We start from the raw sequence: 26,181 nt of genomic DNA on the forward strand, positions 1-26,181 counted from the left end.
CAGTCTTAAATGCACTTCCCCCTAATTTCCACTGATGACCTTGAATACACAGGCTCCTCTGCTGGAGACTAAACAGATTTAATTCTTCAAGTCTGTCAGAGTACAACATGTCCTTAAATCTTTTGTTTGTTCTCCTTTGAACAGCTTCAAGTGTTGCAATGTCTTTCTTATACTGTGGTGGCCACAACTACACACATTATTCTAGATGTGATCTTACTTTTGCATTATATAGTTTGAGCATAACTCCCCTTGACTTAAATTCAACAGTTTTTATGATATAACCTAACATTTTATTTGCATTTTTTAAATGCTTCTGTAACATTGCTTAGTCGATGAAATGGTTGTGTCAATATACAGTAAACCCCTAAATCCTTACCAGATTTTGCTTCCTGTATAACAACGTCTCCCATCTTGTATTTATAATTTACTAGAGGGCTTTGCTGCCTGCACGCCCACCCCCGACCCCCCTGGGGCGCGCAACACGCTAGGCACTTCGCGTCTCTGCTGCTCGCGTTGCGAAGAGGAGAGCTGAACACATACTAAGGAGATGCAGTCGCTCCTCTTAAACCCCTCTTAAACGGTGATACAGTGGGAAACAAATTCATTTTTTTTTACCTGCTCTGCGCTCGATCTGCTGTTGGCTTGATGCTGCTGCTGCCATGCTGCATGATCTGCATGTCGCTCAGCACTTTGAACATTTAAAAGCCTGTACAGCAGCTGTTCTTTTGTCTCACGGGACGTTAAAGTGTCTCCGAGAAGGTCACATCTCGACCCAAGATTTTTTTATATAATAGAGAGATGTTCTTTTTAGCCAACATTTGGAATTTTTTACATTAAATTACGAACAAAGTTGCACATCCTCTCTCTGACACTCTAACACTGAGAGCTTTCAGCCAACAAATTATTCAGCAAAAATGTGTCGAGTAACACTACTGGGGCTCCTTCATACCAATGGCAATACTTTTTAATGCCTTACTGTGATTGCGAAGGCTCTTTTTATCTTTAGCCAATTCAGAAGTGTTCTTTCTTTTTAGTAATTCTGGTGTGTATTTGAAAAGGGCTGTTGCTCTATCTATCTATCTATCTATCTATCTATCTATCTATCTATCTATCTATCTATCTATCTATCTATCTATCTATCTATCTATCTATCTATCTAACATTTTGTATGCAAAAGATGTGCCACTGCTTAGCCCCAAAGTCTAAGATTTGAATCCCAGCTTGTTCACTCTCTAATGTCTGCATTTTCTACCCAGATCTTCATGGGGTTTCTTAGGGCACTATTATTTTTCTACTAGAACCCATACATGTGCACAATAGTATGGGTTAGTTTGATTGGTTATGATAAATTGGCTCAGTGAATTTGGAAGCGTGCTTTGAGATGGGCAGGCATCCTGTCAAAGGTGTCTTAGATAGCTTTCACCTACTGTTGCCAAATAAGGTTCTGGACATGCTTAAATTAACCAGATTTGAAAACAGATGGTATTTAATTTTTCATGCATTGTCTTTCACTCAGTTATTACATTTTTGCCAATACACAATTAGCATTCCAATTCCCCGTGTCAGTTTCGTTCTTGTGCCCCATGCTATGAAAATACATTCTTTCACCTCTTGAAACACTAGATTAATTAAAGTTGCTAGTGAAGCATAGCTTCATTATCTACAATGAAGCTCTAAAACTGTATGCACAGTGTTGTGTAGTGAACTCTAGATAAGAGAGGATGCATGAGGAGACTGACATGGTCACACATTATTTCTAAATACAGTAGGTGACGTGGTACTGTTCAGTTATCACAGTCCGTAGGCAGTTTATTAGTCAAGGGTGCAAAAAAAGGAAGATTAGGTATGAGATACCATTAAAAATCCCAGTCATGATATTCTATGTGTCATCCACCACTTCATTTGTCACAATAAGGAGTATTTTAATGCTTCTGCTCATAACTGGGCAATCTGTACAGAGTCAGGAGTTGATGTAGAGCAGATCTATCAAGGACTGGGAAAGTTTTAAAGCTGGGTTTTGTAAACGAACTCGTGGCAAAGTCGTCTCACCACTTAGGAAAAAAAATTGTGCTGACTGGATGCCTGCCATTATGGATGACATTTTATTCTCAGTTCGTTCAAACGTGTACAAGTTTTCTCTCCCATGTTTCCGTGTATGTGTCTGATTCAAGCCTCAGGGTGCTCTCTTTTGAAAAGAAATAAACTTTTACCCATTGTCTATAGCTGTGTTATTAAAAAAGTAATGCATCTGTTACAGTGAAGGTTTGTTTCCAAGGTTAAATCAGGCAAGCATTAATGAACACTGAGCTGTCCATAGTTGACTTAAAAAGAACATACATTTGTTACCATATTTAAGACAAATACTAAAGACAGATGCAAATGTGAAGACTTTGTGCAAGTCATTGACATTTACTTCTTTTATAATCAGTATCTGCCCCAGGGAAGGCTTTAACGAAAAGGATGAGCCGTCCATTTTCTTTAATAACACTGTTAACAATCTGCATGAAATTACATTGTGAACACTGTTAAGTCTAAAATGTGACTTTTATTCCACTAATCATCTAAATATCTTGCAGGGTGAAGTTCATCTCATAATGCTGCTGTAAATATAGATCTGCAATTTCTTCTAATTCTGGATGCATTAGAAGAAAATTGCTCCTCTGTGTCCTTTATCGACAAGAAACTTCAAAGACTTGTCATAAGCAATTTCTTCACCACACTGCAGATGGACTTTGTTTCGTCCATGATGACCTTTTACTTTAATTATGTGCTAAAAGATATTAGCCAAGGCTTTAATTTGTTAACATGTGCTCTTTGAACAGTTTTGTCATTTGTGGTAAACAACATGACAACTGTATTTTTTCAGACTCTAGAAAAATTGCCTTAAAGAATAAGGCCTGTTTCGTTCATTTCATGAATGTATTTCTTTCTAAACAGGGGAGTTTTCATTATTAAATTTTTAATACCTAGACCTCTGGTAGCTATTGCTGTTAGGTTTTGACCTTGTGCAAATAAAGACTTTCAGAATACCAAAAGGTAGACAATAAACTATTGAACTCATTCTTAACTATACAGGTGCCCATACGCCAACCTGAGCACAGAATGAAACCCAAAGAGACCAAAGTGGTGTTTAAAACAACATGGAGGCGAGGTGAATACAGGAAATAGCCATACCTAAAATTTGCCTCTCATCTTACTGTTCTACAGTACATTTTATTTGAGTTTCTTGTCAACATCTGAGTCCTTGTCCCCGACACAAGTTCAAATTTATTGTCAAGTAATTTCTATGAGTATATCTCCCACAGACTACTTACAGTAGTAGAATACTGCAATACAACATCATACATTAAATACAATATTAGACAACTAGCTAGCAGCAATGACACTAAGTAGTTCCAAACTTTTTTCTTCTCTTTTTTAACAACTGAAGTCAAACTTGATTGTCTGTAGATATACCCACAATGCCTCCGGTCTGCAGTAACCTTTCTTGAGCTCCGCTCCACTGCAAGAGTATGACAACTATCGAGTAAACCAGCGTTTCTCAACCTTTAAGTATTTGTGACCCGAGTTTTCATAAGAGTTCTAATCATGCCCCCACTAACGTTTTTTTGAAACCCTAATAAAATTTATTCCTATATTTTTTGCTGCTGATACACTGCTACAAGTTTAAAATTTCCCTACGAATAGCGAAATTACGCCACATATGGCAACATTCGCGCCCCCTTTTTTGGTACAGGTTGAGGAACCGCTGGAGTAAACCAAGTGACTTAAATGTGTAATCTAATTGGCTGTTCAGTCAAGCACCTGAATTGAGATTTTTGGGCGAAATATAAAAGAAATACATTTTGCTGCTTTTTTATGAAAAATGACTTTGCTGTAATGAATTTTGTAGATAAATGTACTTCACTGAAATGAGATTTTTAACATTAGTTCTACAGGAAATTGGCCAAGACCAAAAAAACTAAATTTCACCAAAATTAATATTTATTTAAAATTGAGTTCATTCCAATGGAATTTGACCTGTACCTGTAGTTGTAACAATTAGTGAGTAAGTATCCTAACCTACACAGTAAAGAGATATGTATACTCCACGTAACGCCATGTAAAGGTAACTGAAAAGTGCAAATCATGGGATGGAGATAATGAAATATCCAAGTCACTGAATATCCAGCTAAAACAGTCATTAAGTAATGGGCAGAGTATGGCAAAGCTGTAAATCTGCATGGAGCAAGCCGTCCACAAAATCTCAGTGATCAGACAAGAAGAAGACTTGTGAGGGAGGTCACCAAGAGACCTCTGAAGGAGTTACAGGATAAAATGGCAGAGATTGAAGGGACTGCAGTAAACCTGAGCCTTGGGAGAAGATTTGCTTTCCAGCAAGAAAACAACCCCAAAGTGTAAAACCAAACCTATGTAGGACTAGCTTAAAAAACAATAATGATAATGTCCTGGAGTGGCTGGGACAGATTCCAAATCTTGATTTAACTGTGAATTTGTGGCTGGACTTGAAAAAAGCTGTTCACTGCTGATTCCCTTGCAATATGACAGGCTGAGCAGTTTTCTAATCAGGAAAAATTAATGTCGAGGCTGTTATAGCTGCCAAAGGTGAATCTGCTAAATAGTGACTGGAAGAGGGTGAATATTTATGCAATCAGTTATTTTGTGTTTTATATCTTTGCAAAGATCTGTTTTCATTTTGACATTAAAGAGTCTTTTTCTGTGGATCAGTTTCAAAAAAGCTAAAATAATTCTGATGCTGATTTCTATAATTTAGTGTTGTATAATAAAATGTGAAGACTTCCAAGAGGGGTGGATACTTTCTATAGACATTGTATGTCCTCAAGGGAGCTGTGATCCATTAATACTTACAGCCATGCTTCTCAACCCCTAAAGACTTTGCAATCCTGAGCTGAATAGGTGCTGTCCAAGTATGTTATGCAGACAGTGACAACAGGCTCCATTTTAAACCTAAAACAGTTGGTTAGTCATGCTTTGCAGCTATCTTTTAAAACAAGTGTTTATCTGTAGATGTTTACTTTAATTCTTTGAGTGCTGAATATTTTTTCCAAAAAACTGTTTTCTGAAAAGCACACAATGCACTGGTTTCACACATAAATCAATATAAAATGTCTGTTGCTATGTGCTGTGGATGCTGTTGGCACCTGTTTGGCATCTCTGGCAGCAGTGACTGTGCAGGGGCGGCTTGATGGCCAGCAGGAATGCACGGCGGGCCGGCTACCTCTCTGTCTTGGCATAGCAGGTGGGCGATGACAGCAGCAGTGGCAGTCACAGTGTGATGCAATATGGTTTGTACTTCTTGTCATCAAAATTTGTGGTCATCCTAGGCGAACACTGCTGTAAGCATATCAGCTATTCGAACATGTTCAGCACCATGATCATCTAGGGACCGATAGGCTGATCCTGGTACCTCATTTGCGTTTCCAATATCCATCTCCAGATCACTTGCATCAAACTCAAGAGTCTGATTCAGCGATAATGCGTAAACGTCCATGGGGTATTTTGCTCTGCACATTTGCTTTAGTCTCACAAGATGTTGATGCCACTTCAGAGGATGTTTGCTCTTCACTACTCATGTATGCGCAGTGAATCGAGGTCACATCAACAAAGCTCCATAACTTTCCTTTAAGCAGAGAGAGTCGAACTAAAAAGTAAGGATGAGTTTTATTGCAGTTTACATCCGATTACTGTCCTCTACCCTTGAATTTTGACAAAAGTCAACATCAGCCCTGAAAGAGTTCAAGTAAATGGACTATGTGGTTTCATTAATATCAGGTTGGGCAGATTTCTGTGAAAATATTCACAAGCACTTTTATAATTGAGTTTGTTTGTAAGACTGCACTAAAAACAGACACTAACACTTTATCCTTGGCCATATATTCTTTCAAAGTTAGGAATACAGGGGCTATACACATTTATGGAAAAATCCATACATGCTCTTTTATTTTTGTTTCATATTTTAGCATGCATGTTAAAATGACACTCTGTACTATACAATCTGCGTTACATATTCAAGCTGCTTTATTCGTTTAATATAATTACATTAGCTTGAGCATATACTTATGCTGCTATTAAAATCTACAAATGTTTGGTTTATATCAAAGCCCTTCTTTTTCTGTGACACTTCATAGATAAAACAAGTTTATGAAAACCACTCTGGCTTTCAGTCATGGTATGTACTCCTCCTCAATGAATTGGATGACACACCCATGAAAAATGGCTTTTTGAAATGCCTTTTACTGGATGATCTCAAAGATTTCTTTCACAACAGCAATATGTTTTGATACATTTACTTTACGTCTTTTGCTGTGTCACAAGTATCGGTGTTCTGTATTATGTGTTATGTGAACTGCATATTAAGCTCCTGGATACACATTATTTTAACATGGCCTTCTCATAACTTCACTGTAATTTATTCCTGATACTCTGTATATCCAATTCATTATAATAACTATTCTTTCAAGATCTGTACTAACCCCTACTCTCTCTTCTGTTTCCTTTTCCGGTGTCCTGTTGGTGGTGGCGTGCGCCACCACCATCTACCCAAAGCACCATGATGTTCCAACAATGATGGATGGATTAAAAGCCAGAAGTCTGTATGACCATCGGCATCAAGTGACTCCGTGAAAAAACCGAACTACAAAGAGGACTATTTCATTTATGTTAGGTAGAATGCCCAGAGGGGACTGGGCGGTCTCGTGGCCTGGAACCCCTACAGATTTTATTTTTTTCTCCAGCCTTCTGGAGTTTTTTTTGTTTTTTTCTGTCCACCCTGGCCATCGGACCTTACTCCTTTCTATGTTAACTAATGTTGTCTTATTTTAATTTCTTATTTTGTCTTTTATTTTTCTTCTCTTCATTATGTAAAGCATTTTGAGATACTTTTTGTATGAAAATGTGCTATATAAATAAATGTTGTTGTTGTTGGATAGGTAAGCAGTTTGTCTTAATGTCTAAGGCACTGGATTTTACTCTGTAGTTTTTCTGGTTTGCCTGTTATCTGTTATAAAATCAATACTCTTGTTTGTACTTCAACACAAAATATAAACTGAAACAAAATGTAGTTTAGCTCTGTATATGAACAGAGTGAAAAATTAGTTTTTTTTATCCCGTCTTGGTAAAACTGGGAGTGTATAGCATGACCGTTTAAAGTCTGGTGTTGATGACATCACATGCTACATATTCTCTATTGGCAACATAAGACTATAAAAATGGAAACGTCCTTAGGGAAAGCAAAAAGATGTATTCATTTATAAATGTCCTCAAATATAATTTAACTAAATATTTAAAGTATATAAATAGATTATGTTTATCTCAAAACGTCCTTAGACATGAAAAAGTCAAGGAATAATGCATTACAAAAACGTGGAAAATTAAAAAGGCATCCAAATCATAATATACTGTGTCTGGGGTGAACCATATCTATTAGGTGAGGTGACTACTGCGCTTAACGAATAATTTGTATCTCCTCTGCTTACTGCTTCCACCATTCTTCTTTGTTCTATGCACTGTCTTTCTGACACTAGTTGTACCACCATCCAGCATACTTCTCCCATCTCCAAGTACAACATGGTCAGTATGGTCTTATACATTTTGAGATAAAACTACTTCTAGAGAAGCATGGCCATCTCTGGGGTCAGAAAAATTCTAGGAATTCCCTGGAGTCATCCTGCCAGTGTCCTTATATTCATGGATTATAGTCTTCTGTGAAAGGACCATGACACTCTGAGCTGAATGTCCATCATAATGGACATTCATATTGCTGTCACCTAAAGGTATGGATGAATCCACACCCCCATGTTTCCATTGCTCAGTACTTCAGGAGTAGCTACCTCTGGGGCTTCTACATAGTTCTAGGGCATAGGGCCAGATGATCAACCATGCAGTAGAAATAATATCAGTGTAATTGAGTACAGAACAAGAACAGCAGATATAATAAATTTGACTTAACAGTGTTGGAACATTAACAGTGTTGGAGAAATGCAGAAAGACATATGGAGCAGAGGTTAGGCCAGAAATTGAAAAATGCGTGGGTCTGTGTAACAGTCTTATGAGCAATTCAAAATTGTAAGACCAGGAATATGATCGCCATTTGCAGAACTATCATTAAAGCACATTATCCAAATGGTCCTTCATAACTTGTCACATACAAAAACAAACAATAAATATCTGGTATTATTTTATAAAACCTAAAGAAAATACGAACATTCAATCCAAAATGGTTATATTCAGCTTAACTATCAGCACATAATAAATAAAATAAAGTAAAAATAAAATAAAAATAGAAACTGCATAACATTAACAAAATGCAACACAACTAAGGGAGAAGGCAAAACTCTTATGTAGGATAAATGTCACAGGTCATACATATTTTTTTGTGTTCATATGAACTACTAATGAATGCTTTAAAATCACTTTGGCTTTTTCACTTTGGCACTTGCTGACTCACTAGTACAAGAAACCCCTCACATATGTAGAGTTGAACTCATCTGCTTACGCATGATGTCAAGCTATTTTTGGCCCTCTTGACCTGAAAAACCCTCATGTTGGGGCCAATTTTGGATCATATTTTTTGTTGGAAATTACAACCTTATGGTAAAGAGTAAACCAAAAGTTGTCTTAGGCAAAAATTATCAGAAAGACTTCTAGTTGTGCATGCCACAACAACTGATCTCTGGGGTTCACCCCATAATGGGATACGATGGATCAAAGTTACTCCTTTTCACAAAACTTTGAAAAAATTGGAGATTGGCAATATTTGGCATATGAAGTGTTGTTTTATGTCATTTTGAGGTTGCTGATCAGTAATATGAGAATATTTTTTGATATTTGATTCTTTACTGATAGTCCTTGTGTTTAAAAATAACATAATCATGTGGGATATCTTTTTAGACTATTTTATGGTCAGTGAGTATGAATATGAGGTTATTTTTGATCCTTTACTAGGGAGCTAGCCCTCTACGGACCTCTATCGAGGGTGAACAATGACAAATTTATATTGTAATCAAGAACATTTAGACTTTAAACATTTAAATTGAAGCACATATTTTAATATTTCAAATATCTGACACAAATATTCTTGCTTATTCTGAACTTCTACCTCATGAAGTAAATCAGTACATTTCTTATGAACACACCTAATAAACGCTTCTTATGCTAATTCTGACTTTTTTAACTGGTTTGTTTTGTTGAACTAATTGTGCTGTGATTCACTAATTTTTGTTTTAGCGCTGATTAATTATCGCTGATGCTGCTGATAGACTTGTTTGTCTGTTTCTAAGAAATGGAATGAGGAAGGGATTAAAAAGATTAATGATTTGTTGAGTGGATCAAGAAGAAAAGTACTTTTCAGATTTATGGTTCCGAAGGAGTTAGAGGATTGTAATTGCAAAAACCTGCTCCAGTTATGTCAAACAGTAACTATTAATTGCCAGCCTGTCGAGATAGTCAAGAAGTTTAAATATTTGTGAACTTTCCTGGATTGCAGACTAAATTTTACATAAAATTCTGGATATATTTTCAAAAAGACATTACAGACTTCTACTTAGCTTCCATATAAGTAAAAAAATGAAATGGTTTATAAATGTCTGATGAAGACTGTTGTATGGCCAGTAAAATTGTTGAAATCCCACTGTAACAACTGTCTCACTTATTAATTACTGGGCGAGACAGAGAGCTCCGTTTATTTCAGTTGATTCATCCCTTACATTGTTTAATGAATTTGAACTGAAAAACAGCAAAGTTCACAAACAATTTTTAGAAAGTATGTCTTTGGGATATCATCATTTTATTGAATGTTTATTCATTTAGTGCAATTTATTATATATGTGGAAGCTTGCACTACTACTATTAAAGTGAAGCCAAAACTAAATTTGCGTTAACATTAATCAGTCCATCCAGATTACCAATGGAAGGTATTAAATAAGGTAATGATTTAAATGCATGCCCATACAGCAAATTTGCAGATGTTAACTTAACACTTAAAAGGTTTAAGGGTTACATTAACACTATTAGAGTTCATTTAACACTGGTGATTTTACTGTGTATTACAGAATAAATTATAGTTTCAGATACTGACTTACTTACCCAATGGCAAAACTCCTGCCCTCCTCACTAAATAATAAATAATGTCATCTCCAGACAGAAGAGCAGCTTCAGCGACAGACTGCTGTCACTGTCCTGCTCCACAGACAGATTGAGGAGATCGTTCCTCCCCCAAACTATGCGACTCTTTAATTCCACCAGGGGGGGTAAACGTTAATATTTAACATTATACATAGTTATTGTCTGTTTTTTTCACCTGTATTATTATCATTCTTTAATTTAATATTATTTATTGTATCAGTATGCTGCTGCTGAAGAATGTGAATTTCCCATTGGGATTAATAAAGTATCTATCTATCTATCTATCTATCTATCTATCTATCTATCTATCTATCTATCTATCTATCTATCTATCTATCTATCTATCTATCTATCTATCTATCTATCTTACACCAGCAGGTGTCCCTTTCTTCACAGAGTCACAAATAAATCTGATTTTATTCTATCTCTGCCTTATAGTCCCCATTTCTATCGCATCTAAGCAGTTATCACGTATAAACCTTTCTTACTTCACCTAAAGTACTAGGGTGTTGTACCATGTTAGTCATTATGAACGTAGTGAAACGTCAAGCAAAATGACACCTTTTATTGGCTAACTAAAAAGATTACAATATGCAAGCTTTCGAGGCAATTCAGGCCCCTTCTTCAGGCAAGATGTAATCATTACTTCACCTAAAGAAATTCTCATCAAGTCACCAAAGGGCTCATATTAGAGTCCATGATTAGTGTCTTTCTGCCATATTTCTTTTCAGTGGAATTCCACAATGTGCATATGCTCTTCCCTGTATTGGAATTGTTAAAAACCTTATTTCAAATTTTCTTGTACTGATTCTTCCAGCTTTTTATGATGGTAAAATCCAACAGTTTGACATCTTGGATACAGCATTATCTATATTGAAATAAAGGCATTTGCCTTCATTCCTTACAAAAATTAAATATATTGCAAAAATTTAACTATATTTCTAACATACATTTTTAATATATCTTAAAAATAACAAAATGTATTTCTCTTAATACACTGTTACAAACCACTGTGCCATAACACAGAGGAAGTTAGGACAATTCCAAGGGCCTGTGACTGACATGGGTCTTCAAAAATTAATTGGAATATAATTTTATCATTTTTTTTTTAGTCAGCTATTGAAATTGTAGATTGTGCCCATTCCCTCCTATTTTGGAATTACTTAACATTGATGGTAGTATTTCATCCATCCATCCATTTTCCAACCCACTGAATCCGAACACAGGGTCACGGGGGTCTGCTGGAGCCAATCCCAGCCAACACAGGGCACAAGGCAGGAACCAATCCCGGGCAGGGCGCCAACCCACCGCAGGGTAGTATTTCAGATTACCACAAATTTATATCAAAATATAATTCCTCTGTATCTTTTCCAGGATTTATTTTAGTTTTAAATTCTACTCCACTGAACTTGTTATATTTACGTAAGCATTATCATAGTATTGTCCCAAGCCTTCCTGATCTATTTACTGTCACTTTAAATATTCTGAAACAAAAATGTCATCATAAATTTATCTGGATTCATATATCTTTATTAAATCAGATGATTCCAAGAATATATACTTTATGGGGGCATTATTAAAGAAAAAAAATTTACAGAAAGCTTGGTTAATTGCTAAGCATTATCCTCTGTTACTAAAGGTTTGTGAACTCCCATATAAAAATCTTCATAAAATTTACCCAATGTCACACATGTGTTTGGGAGACAACTTTAGGGCTCTTCTGATAGTAATTTCACCCCAAACCACAGGTTGGTGCTATGACTTGTTGCCTAGTCATGTGTCACAAATAATGTAACTGAATATACTAAATGTTGCATTGTAGAGATCTATAAATATTTTAACCTTCATTTCAAGTTTTATTTAGCAGACATTTTAAAGCAACTTAAATTCTCTAAATAAGTTTGTGTGTTCACCGGGAAAGCATAAGTTAATTAATACAGGGCAAACATTTGGAGAAAATCACAAGACATATAGAATGCTTTTAGCCTAAAAAATATAGCTGGTACAAAGCTGACAGATCGCAGACCCCTACATGACACATTTTTAGAGCAAGATGTTTGTTGAGTGAAGTAAATAGAGCCAGAAGTAAAAACTGTATTAAAGGTGGTTTAAATAGTTTTAATTATGGATCATTATTTTAGGCATTATGTATCAACCCAACAACCACATTGGAGAGGAAGACTAATCCTGTGAATTTGCTTGTTGGTTGAAGTAGCTATATATCCATTATTCACACAGAAAAAGCAATTTAAAGTGGAGATTTTAAAACATTATAATAATAAAAGTAAATTCTGAACTATGACAGTTAAGTCTCTATTTGCATTAATGAGAAAAATGTAGCATAAAACAATAGTCAGGAATCACAGGTTTAGGGGTGCATCAGAACAGGATCAGATCCATAACGAAATGTTCTATGGTACCTGATCAGTATTTAGAAAAAATGCTCCCAGTACACTTGTAGATCTAAAATAGGAGCAGTGGAATGAGAAATAAAAACTCAGTTTTAGACTTCATTTTGAAGGGGTGCAGCTGTAAGTTTTATTAGTGTAGAAGAAAATAACCATTCAAAATTATGCAAAGGTTGATCATCCATAAACAGGTTTGCAAAATACCATCAATTTGAAAAGCATATCTGGATTAACACAATATCAAAATTAGTGTGAGGTAAAACAAACAAGTGAGTGTTCTTTACAATTAAATATTAGCCTTTGCCATCAAATTCATTTAAAAAAAAATTGATTGTGTTTGAATAGTGACATTTGATCTGATAGCATATACTTACTATCCAATATAAACAACAAAAGGGTTGCTGTATCTGCACATGACACTAGGACAGAACTTAGTTAGCAAGGTGCATGAACAAGCTAACAAAAACTCCTATTAAAAACTGTCATTACCAAAAGAAATGTGGTATTTTCTATGTACTATGATGCATTTTGTCCTTATGGATTATTTAATAATATGCGTAGGTCTGTACGGTTTATTCAAACTGTCTTCTAATCAGATTTTTTTGATCTTTTGGTTGTTGGAGTAGAGTGAACTACCCTGTAAACTGTTGCGTTTACAACATGTATTGAGGATGGCCTAATGTTAATAAACTGAATTTTCGTTAAGAAAAATTGGATGACCAAATGTCACCCTCTTCTCTCTTTCAAATTCTTCCTGCTGTTCTTTCCTTTTTGTGTGTGGAATTGAGATTGCCACTCTAGAATTCAAGTTACTTAGGGCCAGGCTGAACCATTCTGGCTAAGAGAGAAGGAGAAAATACAATGTAGATTGTGTATGGATTGGTACTTTTGGCAAGGAAAAAAACATTAGTTTCTAAATAGTAAGTAGATTTTCAGTAACTTGCCAATGAAAATGGAAAAAAAATTATTTCTGGAATTTTTTGGGAGTCTTGTCAGTCATCCTTGGAGTTATCTAATATTTTATCCCCCTTACAGTGCCTTTACTTACAGTATATTATTCTTAGTATTTTTAACTTAAATTTAAAGTCAGGCAACTTATTTTAAAATACATAAAGAAATGTTTTCTATAATTTTGGAAGATGTATTACATTATACAAAACAGCGATAATATACATTTTAGAGTACATTTCAGTATACTGTAAGATATTATAATATATTTATACTTGAAGTATTTTATAACATACTTTAAAATATATTCATACAGGTAGTAGTTTATATTTTTAAAAATACACCACTGGTCAATAGCTTATGAACACCCCCATTTATCAATTTTCCATTCAAATTTCAGCAGTTCAAGTCCAGTGAATGTTATTCTACATAACATAAAGCTACCGAAGAAGTACAGTGGCGTGTTGTGGTCAAACATGGAAATGGGAAGATCACTGTAATGAGTGTAAATGATAATAAACCTGAAATGAACTGATAAAACTGCAATTTTCATCAGAGCAATGTTTACATTTAGGAAAAAAGCCAACGCTTCCCCTTCCACTCCCCATGATCTGCTACATTTGTATTGTAAAGGGGAATAATGCGTACCTCTGCTCACCTCCCCTATCCTGCCTTCTTTTTCACTGACCCTAGAGCTTAGCTTCTTCTCCTCCCAACAATTAAGTGTTCATTCTGTTCTCCTTGTGATTCTTCATTCAGCAGATGTCTAACTGTGAGGCAGCTTTAGACCACTATTTGATGACACTACTGAAATCACTGCATGCTACATTTGCACCAAGAAATCTGTAAATCGTCCTAGTGGCTCCTGGTATTCTGCCCTGTTAGGCCATCGAGAATTCCAAAACAGTTACCCTGTCAAAGCTAAAAATCACATTTTTTCTTACCAGATGCTTCTGTTATATTCACTGGTTTGTTAGGCAGTTTATCTTGGCAGGTCTCTTCAGCTTTTGAAAGTACTAGATGTATTGAACAGTCAGGATGAATAGAAACAACCTGAAAGGAAAAAAAGAAATGTATGCATTTATACCATTGACCTTGTGAACCAAGTATTTGCAAATCTTTTATTTATGTCCTGTTAAAAATGATGTATAGCTATTTGAAATGAAAATTTTGGCACTTCCTACCAATCTACGTCTTGTTTACACAAAGTCAGCCAAATCAGAGTTAAGGCTGGATAATTGGTGCAAAAATCTGTATTTAGATAATATTTATAGCTAAATAATTTTCATATTATAAATTAGGAAGACAGATAAATTATATTTCACCTTTTTACAGAAGGTGAATCACATTATTTTATGTTTCATACTAGTGAAACGGGGAGGTTCAGCCACTGTTGAAAGCGTTGCTTTTTCCACATTATAATTTCTTTTCTCTTTGTATTTCTGTAAAACCTGCATGAGAATAATCCACATATAATTAATACCTCAAGCCTAAGCCTCCCTATATTAGATTGAGAGATCAGAGAGCCATAGTAGAAAATGTCGCTTGATTTAGCTGGTGGCACTCTTTTTTTTTTAACAAGACTCACGACAATGTCTTTGGAAAATGGCAATTAGTATTTTATTAGCTGAAAAAAATGTTCGTCAAATCAGATTCAAGCTACATAAATGTTAACTTTACTGGGATTTAACTGACTGTGAAGTTCATTAAAAAGTAACATTTTTTAGTACATTGCTATTTGTTAGAAAACTTCAGAGAATAAAGTAATTAACACTAAGTAAATGTTCTCTTCCAAATTCTGTGTTTAATTCTATGAAAACAATTGCCTATGTCTAATTTCATTAAGACTGTGTACTATTAACTCCTTAAGCTCAAATTACATATTATATATCTTTGTAGAATTATAACACTGCTTGTATCCTTATCGAATTATTTCATCCCTAGAAATAAACAGGTCAGGCTGTATCCACTTAAATTGCACAACAAGTGCAGATTCATTATTTAAATGCTATTCTGGTCCACCCTTTAGGCTTTTTTGTGCCATTATATCCTAATGTTTATATACTGTCTATAAGTGGCAGAAGAGAAACCGGAGAGTAATATTTAATAATTTAGAGGAAGCTTTTTGAAAATAGGGACTACAGAAACAAAGGAGATATATAAAATTAGAGAACAAGAGTTGGATTGAAAGAGAAGTATGAGGTTGGGGCATAGTTCACAGGTGGTGGATCTGTGATTATAAAGCAATATTTCTAAAGTTTGTGCGTGAAGATGCAGAGCTTAGAACTTCAAAATCCCTATACAGAATCTTTTGGAATTGTCCATGGAGAGGAAACGATATCCGAGTAAGCAGCTAGAGAACAGTTGAGAATCCTAAAGTTATATGGTCCTGCTAATGTTGCTAAGAGTATCCTGAAATCAAACCTGAGCATCTGACCCTTTAAACAAATATTAGAGGTTATTATTAGCCCTTTCTCAGACCTAGTTGAGCTCTGAATTGAGGGGATGACTTGTACTGAGGAATGTGGGGTTGACAGTAGAGGCAATTGAGAAGGAGGAAAAGAAGATGTTGGGATGCGGAAGATCATATTTCATTAATATGCTAAAGTTTACTGAAAAAGCACAAAAGCATTTGACCATAATGGAGCATGTTATATTGTTTAACTTGGCTTTCAAAAAGCTTTTCACAAGATTTCCATATTATAGGCTATTAAGATGAGTCACAGATCTATTGCACAGCATGCAGATGGTTGCCGAATTTAATTAAGTACAGAAAATATTTGGTTGTGATGTTGAGAACTTTTGCTTATTCATCTTAAGTCAAAACTGGTTTAGTGCTGGGACAGTGGTTCGTTTTTGTTTTCGTGGCTGACTTTCTTAAAACAATTTCTGATTTAATTTAGAGTGATCACTGAATTAGATGAATTAACTCATATCTAGTGTTAGCATAATTTCTAAGGTGGGACATGAATAAAATTAAACTTTTGGACATATATGTGGTAAATTACATTTAATATACTGTATGTAAATGTAAAGTACTACAGAGAGAAAGGACAATGATTGAATGCTATATAATTGAAACAGTTATGTGCCTAGAGCTAGAAAGTACCCCTTTGGAGAAGGACAGGGTGTTAAAAAAGTTAATAGAACATTGGTTTTTATAGCAATTCTTCTCTGAAGTCTGAAGAAGATATTTAGATATGTTTATGAAACATACAGTAATTAGTTAGGAATAACTGAAAGAACAAGCTCTGCATCTTAAAGAAACTGGTGGTGGAGGTAAATGATGAATGAAAGTTAGAGACATAACAATGTTCTGTAAAAAAATGGGGTAACAGATGGAAACTGGTTAATGGTTATTTTTCACACAAAAATTAGAGCCATCTCACAAAAGAAAATAATTATTAAACAGTGTAGTTAAAAATAGAAATCTGAAGATATTCAAAACTCAGTTTTTCATTTTCTTTAAAAAAATTAGGTGAATAGATCATAAAGAGGTTTTGCACTGCTGCCTCAAAGGTACAGACTCCTAAAATTGAATCTCCATTCTGATCTGCACATTCACCCTGTGCCTGCAAGGGTTTTTCACCAGCAACTAATTTTCTTCTCACATCCCAAAGATGTGTAGCTTAAGTTAACTGGTTAAGCTAAACTGGTGTGCGTGTGTGTGTGTGTGTGTGTGTGCGTGTGTGTGTGTGTGTGTGTGTGTGTGTGTGCGCAAATGTGCCCTATGATGGACTCTTCTTATACTCATTCCTATCTGTATTGGATATTGTAAGGATAATCTCAAGCCTCCTCCATAATTGAATTGTAAGATGGAAGGAAATGACAAGATTCATTGTTTTCTTTAATAAAAACAAATTATTATTTCCTTTCAGTCTTAATTTCAGAGTAACAGTTGTATCTCTGTGTAATAGTTGCACTATAATCATCTGTCAGTACCCCAGTGTAATATGGTAAACCGTCCATGTCCATCTGTGCCTGGGTGTAACACAGCAAACTTTCTGGTGTCCTTTAGTGCCCCAATGTAACACAGAAGCAGACATCTGACATCCACGACAATATGTTTTAAAAAGTAATTACTTTGAATGAATCCCCTCAGGAATTAATCAAGCCATAAAAAGAGGGGTTAGAACATGAGAAAAGGTTAAAAATACAAAGGGCAAGATGAGAAAAGAACAGGCAAACTAGAATGTGAAATGAGCAGAGACAGCATGAAGCACAAAGAAAGAGGGATTTAAGGGCTGGAATGTCCAATGGACAAAAGTAACAAGAGGCACAAAGAACTGATAACTTCATCTAACAGTTAATGAGCAGACTCCATATCTCTTTTAAAACTCTTCAAGAAACATAAGATTGATGAATAGCTCCTTTGCATTTGCATCTGTGGATGTCAGGATCATATCTTCACCAGGTTTTGGCCCCCATTGTTTTTGGATTAATGGTGCAATTTACCATTGTGAGGGTGCATTACATCCAGCTAGTGGATTGTCTTATTTCTCTGGTGAGGCAAGATACAATCCTGATTTTATTTTTTAATGTCATCTGTATGATAGTAGTTTGCTCACAAAAACTGATTGTTATACTTAGCCTAGTTTTTTGAGATATAAGGACCTGATAGGTCAGAGAATATATTGGCTTTTGGTAGATAAATAATGCTGTGTTAAATATTAAATTTTCATTACATTCATCACAATTTTAAAAATATCACAATCTTAGCCTTAAAATACCTCATGAATATTCTATTTGCAAATGTAATATTTTTAAAGTGCTCCTACCATCATCTTTCCTGCATTCACCTTGAGGACTTTCATTTCCATTTCAATTTCTTCTTCGATTTCCCTTCACTTTTGTGCCATCATTACATGATTTTTGGCATGCAAGAGCTCCCCATGACAAGCCTTCATGCATTTCTCTGATCAGCACCTTCATCACCACAACAAAAAACAACTCTGGTCCAGATGCACCTTCATCTCAAAACTGTCACTATTTCTATCTGTTGTTTTGACTAGTGTCTGTGCTTTCTCAAGTATTAACGTCACTGCAGATACTAATCATTCATCCACACCTAACTTTCCTAACTCCACACCTTGCCTACCTCCTGTGGCATCCTGCCAATCGTCTTCTCCAGATATACAAATGAATAAAGCAGCTTCTTTCCTTTCATCTGACTTTAATCCTGCTTTGCCTGACAACAAACATTGCATCTGTTGCTCCTTCCCATTTACATGATTACTTGGCCTCTGATTCTTTTCTCTAGCTCTCTCATCCATCAGATAGATAGATAGATAGATAGATAGATAGATAGATAGATAGATAGATAGATAGATAGATAGATAGATAGATAGATAGATAGATAGATAGATAGATACTTTATTAATCCCAAGGGGAAATTATAGTTAATCTTAGTTACCTTAGTTATATAATCATAGTTATCTGCTCCAAATGCTTGATTCCTCTCTATAATTAACATTCCAATTGGTAATCCCATCCTTTGTAAAAAAAACACCTTTTCCAATCTTAAGGTATTTTCTATTCAAACACAATCATTTTAAACAGACAGTATCACAGTAATTTTTATACCATACCGAATAAATTGCATTATTGAAAAATTAGTAAATTATCGGTTTATTAAAATCAATACCAGAACACTATTGTGATAAAAACAAATGTATTGCTTGAGTGTTTATTAATTTTTTTCTTTTTAATATTCACAAACCTGTGAGTGATCAATTTAATAAAACTAAAGTAAAACAGTGAAGTCCTTAGTGGTTGAAAATAAATGCAGGAAGTAGACAGCATCAAGTGAGTTTATATAAAAAGGATATTGTTACTATGGAATTGTCTAAAGTACACAAAAAGCTTTTAGGTGAAAGTTTTTAATGTGAAAATAAATGTGATTTGTTTAAGTAAAGACTACACTACTGGTGACTGGCTAGCGAGTGAGCGACAGACCATTTATAAAGTTACAGTTACTGGCAGATTGCAAATAATATTCCATTAATAAATGTCTATGCACACTATGTTTTCCACAGGATAAAGTACAGTAGATTTACATCATTTGAGCCCAGGTATTTTTAACTGTTTATTGACTATCAGTTACATTTAGCAAACATTTATGATATCCCTGTGCATATTTAGCAGATAGCCAGTTTTATGAAAGGGATTAACGATTCCCCCTGAAAAAAATGTATCTAGCACAAAAATGTGCAATAGGCAAATAATATATTGAAATACTAATAAGTGTCATTTATTATTTTCCAGTTTAGGTAGGCTGTATTGCCTAGCAGGTAAGGAGTAGAATTTCAAAAGCACAAAGTAACTCGTCCATTCTCCATAACCATCTTATTGTGTACCTGTAAGCAATTTACTAAATCTGCTTGCACTTCAGTTTTGAGAAATTTATTTAAATATTATAGACCAGCACTTGAAAAGCATCTTCATAAGGTGTTAACTCTAGAAAGGCACTATATAAATAATCATGGACTTTTTTTGGGTTAAAAAATAAAGAGGAAAAAATGACTGATACATTTGGAGAATGATGATTCTTTGCGCTAAATTAAAAGAAAATAGAATTTGCAACACAAGCAAGACAGCATTTTCTTGTAAAACATCCCTCATCTTTACCTAACAGGAAGCTTCATTTTATTACAGTAGCAAGAAAAGGCATGTGAACCCTTTAGAATTATCTGGGTTTCTGGATTAACTTGTCATAAAATGTAATCTGATCTTTATCTAAGTCACAAGTATAGACAGACACAGTATGCTTACATTAACAACAAACAGCTCTAATATTTCATGTCACTATTGAACACACCCATCAAACATTCACAGTGTGCTATAGAAAAAGTTAGTGAACTCCTCAGTTTAATAACTGTCTGAACCTCCTTTAGCAGCAATAATCTCTATTGAGCATTTCCATTAACTGCAAATCAGACCTGTACAATGTTCAGGTGGTATTTTGGACCATTCATCCATACAGAATAGTTTAAGCTCAGCCATATTCTTAAGATGTCAGGTGTGAATGGTTCACTTGAGGTCATTATGCAGCATCTGTATTGGGTTAAGGTCTGGGCTGTGCCTGGTCCACTCCAAAAGGCAGATTTTCTTATTTTATTTTATCAATTTACTTTGATGCTTAGGGTTGTCTTCTGAGCTTCAGTTAGTAGACAGCTACCCTGACATTATCCTCCAGAATAAACTTGGATATTTGTTTGCCCTTGGATGATGCCAAGTTCTCCAGGCCCTGAGGTGGTAAAGCAGCCTCAATTCTTGATGCCCACTCCACCGTACTTCATCACTGGGAATGATGTTTTCATGTTGGAATGCCGTACCCTTTATATGCCATTATACTGCTGAGTATTCCTTCTGAACAATTCAGCCCCTAGGTTCATCTGTGCACAAAACATTTTCCCAATGGTGTGGTGGAGCATCAAAGTAGTCTTTGGCAAACTTCAGGCATGGAGAGGTGTTTTTTTGGAGAGCAACATCTTCCTTCTAGGTGTCCTGCCATGGACACCATGTCTGTTTAATGTTTTGAATAAAGTAGATTCAGGAACAGAGATGTTAACCTAATCTAATGATTACTTCAAGCTGTTTGCTGTTACGCTAGGCTTCTTTTATTCTGTTTTGTGCCTTTCAAGCCACCTTGGCTGGGTGCCAACTTGTAGGAAGAGTAGCCATAGTACTAAATTATCTAGATTTATACACAATTTGTCTATCTGTGGACTACTACATTTATAAACTCTTTGAAATGACTTTGTAACCCTTTACAGTTTTTTGCAAATCAACAATCCTTTTTTTGCAAGGAAAGCATCACATCAACAGATGCTTCTTGTGAACAGCAAATTCAACATGTTTGAGTCTTTTTTATTGGTCAAGGTATCTCTAAACCACACCTCTAATCTTGCTTTATTGTTTGGAGTCCAGGTTTGTTAACTCCTGACTCCGATTAGCTTTTTTCAATATGTACAAAAACAACACAATAATTTGAATGTTATTAGTTAAACCAGACTGTTTTTGTTCATTATTCAAACTTAGATGAAGATCAGACCAGATTTTATGACAAATTTATAAATAAATGAGGTTATTTCCGAAGTGTTCACATACTTTTTCTTGCATCTGTTTATAGAAATAGTAAATCAAAAACTCGTATGGATGAGCAGTTTTGAGTTCCTCTTTTACTGCATATTCATTGTCTAAGTACCTAATACCCTGTTAACATTGTTGCAAAGAAACAAATCTGCTTTTGTGAGCTGTAGGCATGGTTAATTACCATAAAGAGGACAACAGATGCAGGGCCATCTCAACGTATGGGCACATTGAGCATTGGCCGGGAGCCACAAGAGCATAGGGGCCCACGATGTTTCTGATGCCTATACAGTATATGTTTCTGTTGTGTTATCAAATCAGGGGCCCCAGAACACCGCTTTGCCTGAGGGTCTATGATGCTCTTAAGACAGACCGGAGACATGGAAAGGAATGTTGTCTCCACTATTTAGTTTGGAGATGGACAGAAGGGTCCTTCTTGTCAGTTAATCTGACAAGAAAGATTGTTAACTCAAAAGAAGCACCTTCAGTTTAACTTCTGGTCATAAGTATCTAGAAGAGGACACTGTATGTGGGTAAGTTCCTTGTTCATGAGCTAGTTAGATTACAGTTGAAGTGCAAATTTAATTGTAACATTTTAAAGTCTGAAGGTGTCATGGTTAATTCTGCTGCAATACTTATCCAGCATCCTGGGATTCCATGTCTGGTTCAAGTCTGATTGGAGATTAAATATTTTCCTTATGTCTGTGAGTCTTTATCTGGGTACTCTGATTTCACATCCATATTCTAAGGATGTGTGGGTTAGGATAATTAGTGAATCTGAACTGACCATGTTTAATAATTATTTCTGCCCTAGTGTTGGGTTTTGTCTTTGTGCTCCAGTTTTCAAAAGATGTGCATGTCAGTTTAACTGGCGATTGTAATCAGGTCTTCATGTGTTCTCCATGACTGAATGGACTCTGTCCAAAACTTTCCCCACCTTGTCCTGCCAGGATAAGCTCTGGCTCTCAGTGAATTGGAATTAGATTAACCTGGTTTGAGAACAAGTGACTGTATATGAAATTTTGATTTATCTTAAGTTCCATTTTTTTTTTTTTTTGTTCTTTATTTCACCTTATACAATTTCTTGTATTAAGAATTTGTTAGTTTTCGCATACCCCTTGGGGTCAGAGCACAGGGTCAGCCATTGTACAGTGCCCCTGGAGCAATTACAGGTTAAGGGTCTTGCTCAAGGGTCCAGCAGAGTAGGATCTCTTTTGGCAGTGATGGGGATTCGAACCGGCAACCTTCTGGATATCAGCACAGATACTTAGCCTCAGAGCTACCACTCCACCCTAAGAGTATAAGACAATCAGTTTAATATAATGCCTCAATTGTTTCTGAAAACGTCCATCACAAATATCCTGAAGTGTACAGAGTAGCAAACAGGTCAGCTGCAACTCTAGTTATGCCACATTGTCTACCGAATTGTGTTATGAAAATATTATCTTGCTGTAGTAAAGAATTGGCAGAGTTTTATTTTGATTTTAGCTGCTGTCAATTGATCTGGTAGTGTTAGCAAACTTTGGTAAGTTGCCCCTCCACTGTGTGTGTATCTTCACAAATGTTTTCTAATTTCTTTTTAGCATGACTTGAATTACTTTGCTCAGCAGGGAACTGAGAGAAAGTGACAAACCTTAACAGCTGCAGCATTCATTTCTTTTACTAACTCCACCACTAAACTCACTGATGGTTCATATTGATTCAATTTTGCTTTGAATAAACAAGCATACAGAACTGGTACAAATGGACATTTCACTTTACAACACACTACAGATGGCAGCTAATCAATATATAAAGATTTCAATGCAAACATTTCTTTGCTCTGGAAATGAAGGCCATTGTGCTTCACAAAGGCTGCCGTCAAGATAAACAGTATCTAATAAATGTATCAGAACTGTGCTGTTCGTCAGAAAGCTCTCATTATTTTATTCCAAGTTTTGAAGAAAAAATATTTACTGTATATTATACAAATTAAAGAAATGATCCATGTATCAGTTTATTCATTCATTATCCATTCTCATTAAAAAGTCCCAGTGTTATAAAGAAGAACTGTTTGTTATCATTCAATTGTTTTTTTGATTCATCAAGGCTTAGTTTGTTTTTTATTATATCTGAACTCTTCTTCCCAAAACTTTTCCAGGTATTAAAAACTGGATATACTTGCGAAGGTTGAAAGAGGTGGTTCTCTTGCAGAGGTGCCACTGATAAAAGATTTTCCATATTAAAATGCTTTCTAATTTGGTTCCATATTCTGAGTGAGTAAAGCACAATTGGGTTCTTAGTATATTTGCGATAACTTTCATTTATTGGAGAGCAGAGCAGGGAATATAAAGAAGTACTACAGGATTTCACTTCTATTGCGGACCAAGCCTGTGTATGTTCATTTATTCGTTTCCAGGTTTTTATGGCTTGTATGTTTGCTGCCCAGTAATAAAACTGAAAATTAGGTAAAGCCATGCCACCTTCTGCCTGAGGTCTTTGTAGGGTCGCTCTTTGGATACGTGGGTGTTTTGAGTTCCAAATGAATGAAGTTATTTTTGAATCTAACTGTTTAAAAAACGATTTATTGATATATATTGGAATGTTTTGAAATAAAAAGAGAAGTTTAGGAAGGATATTCATCTTAACAATGTTAATTCTTCCGGCTAGAGTGAGATGAAGGGTTGACCATCTATGCAAGTTTTGCTTAATTTTTTCCACACAGACGCCAAAATTTTGTTGATAAAGAGCTTTATGTTTACTTGTGATATTTACCCCTAGATATTTAAACTGATCTGCTATGGTAAAAGGTAGGGTGTCTAATCTAATATTATATGCTTGTGAATTCACTGGAAAGAGTATACTTTTATTCAGATTAAAATGCTCAGAGATCTTTATATAGACAACATATTTACATCTTTTGAACAATTACGTTCAAAATTCAAACTTCCAGCTACACATTTCTTTTACTATCTTCAAATTAGAAATTTTGTTAAACAGAAATTGCCCGATTTCCCCCACCTTGCACCCTCCACAATGCTGGAAAAAATACTGCTCAATTTCGAGGAAATAAACACTATTTCCGCAATATATAAAATCTTATTAGAGTCCCTACCTTTCAAAGATCCAAGAGGACATTGGGAAGAAGATCTCTTAATCAATATATCAGAAAAGGAGTGGAAGGTAGCAAAGCAGAGAATTCACTCGAGTTCTATATGCGCAAAGCATAGAATTATTCAACTAAAAATTATATATCGAGCCCATCTGTCTTGCTTAAAACTGTCCAAAATGTTTCCAGGGCAGGATCCAACCTGCGAACGCTGCAACCAAGCTCCTGCCTCACTGGGTCACATGTTCTGGGCCTGCACCAAACTAACATCATTTTGGACAAAAATTTTTAAGTGCCTCTCAGACAGCCTTGGGGTCACAATCCCTCCTAACCCACTAACAGCTGTGTTCGGTGTTCTTCCAGATGGACTTGAATTGGAGAAGGACAAGCAAACGGTGATTGCATTCACTACACTTTTGGCACGCAGACTTATTTTGTTAAATTGGAAGAATCCTAATTCTCCTCTTATAAGTCAGTGGGAAACCGATGTTTTATATTATTTGAAATTGGAAAAAATCAAATTCTCAGTTAGAGGATCTATACAAAATTTTTTCAAAACATGGCAGGAATTAATCAATATCATTTTAGAATAAGAGAAATAACTATTTCCGCATTTAACTCCCTTCTCCATCTCTTATTTACATAGATATTTACTTCTCCCTTTCTTTTGTTTAATGTTGCCTTATTAAAAAGCCTTAAGCAATTTTCCTTTAGCTAAGCTCTCCTTCTCAGGGGTGGGGTTTGATTTGTCTTCAAATTTGTTGGGTTATAAATTGATCTGTTTGTATGGAATGATTACAATGAAAATTAATAAAATAATAAAAAAATAAAAAGATTTGAACTCTTCTTGAAGTCCATTACATCACCATGGTGGCACAGTGGTTAGTGTGGTAGCCTCATCAGCTCCTGTTTAATTGGCTCAAGTATGATATGAGTCCTGTCTAAGTGGAATTTACACTTTAAACCCCATATCCATACATGTTCTCTCCAAATACTCTGGTTTACGTCCTAAATTGTAAAGACTTGATGGTTAGGTTAATGGTAGCTGAGTGAGTAATATTGAAAGTGTCAGAGTGTAACCTCAGATTGGATAGGTACCGTGAATTTACTGTGAATTTCCCATTGGGATTAATAAAGTATCTATCTATCTATCTCTATCTATCTACCGTGTTCAAGGTTGTTTCCTTCATTGTGCCCAAAATGTCTAGCAAAAACAATGACTACAAGCGACTATGAAACAAAATTAAATGTGTTTAGTAAGTGGGTGGATGAACGGAATTTATCACTGAAAGGTTTAGAAATGACATTGAATGTGCTAGAAAATACTACTTGAAAAACATCTGTCACACACTTGCGACTGGGAGGCAGCTAATGGGCCTGAATAATAGTAGTACCACGCCAGACCAGGGGGTGGAGAGCTACATTGACTTTCTCTCTCAATCCTCTGCAGACCATCCATGGGAAATCCTACTAGGCCCCGGTGCCATTGATGACATCACTTCC

The 26,181-nt window shown here is 35.4% G+C and overlaps 1 protein-coding gene across 1 annotated transcript in view; it reads right to left on the bottom strand.

Moving 5' to 3' along the window:
• LOC114653719 (vasoactive intestinal polypeptide receptor 1-like) overlaps positions 1–26,181 on the bottom strand; it is an 84,699-nt gene that overhangs the window by 41,424 nt on the left and 17,094 nt on the right. The window contains exon 2 of the mRNA XM_028804187.2: positions 14,444–14,552. Coding sequence (XP_028660020.1) covers positions 14,444–14,552 — 109 coding nt within the window. The remainder of the gene's footprint in view (positions 1–14,443; positions 14,553–26,181) is intronic.

The sequence above is a fragment of the Erpetoichthys calabaricus genome, chromosome 6, assembly GCF_900747795.2.
Source record: "Erpetoichthys calabaricus chromosome 6, fErpCal1.3, whole genome shotgun sequence".
In the NCBI taxonomy this organism is placed as follows: Eukaryota; Metazoa; Chordata; class Cladistia; order Polypteriformes; family Polypteridae; genus Erpetoichthys; species Erpetoichthys calabaricus.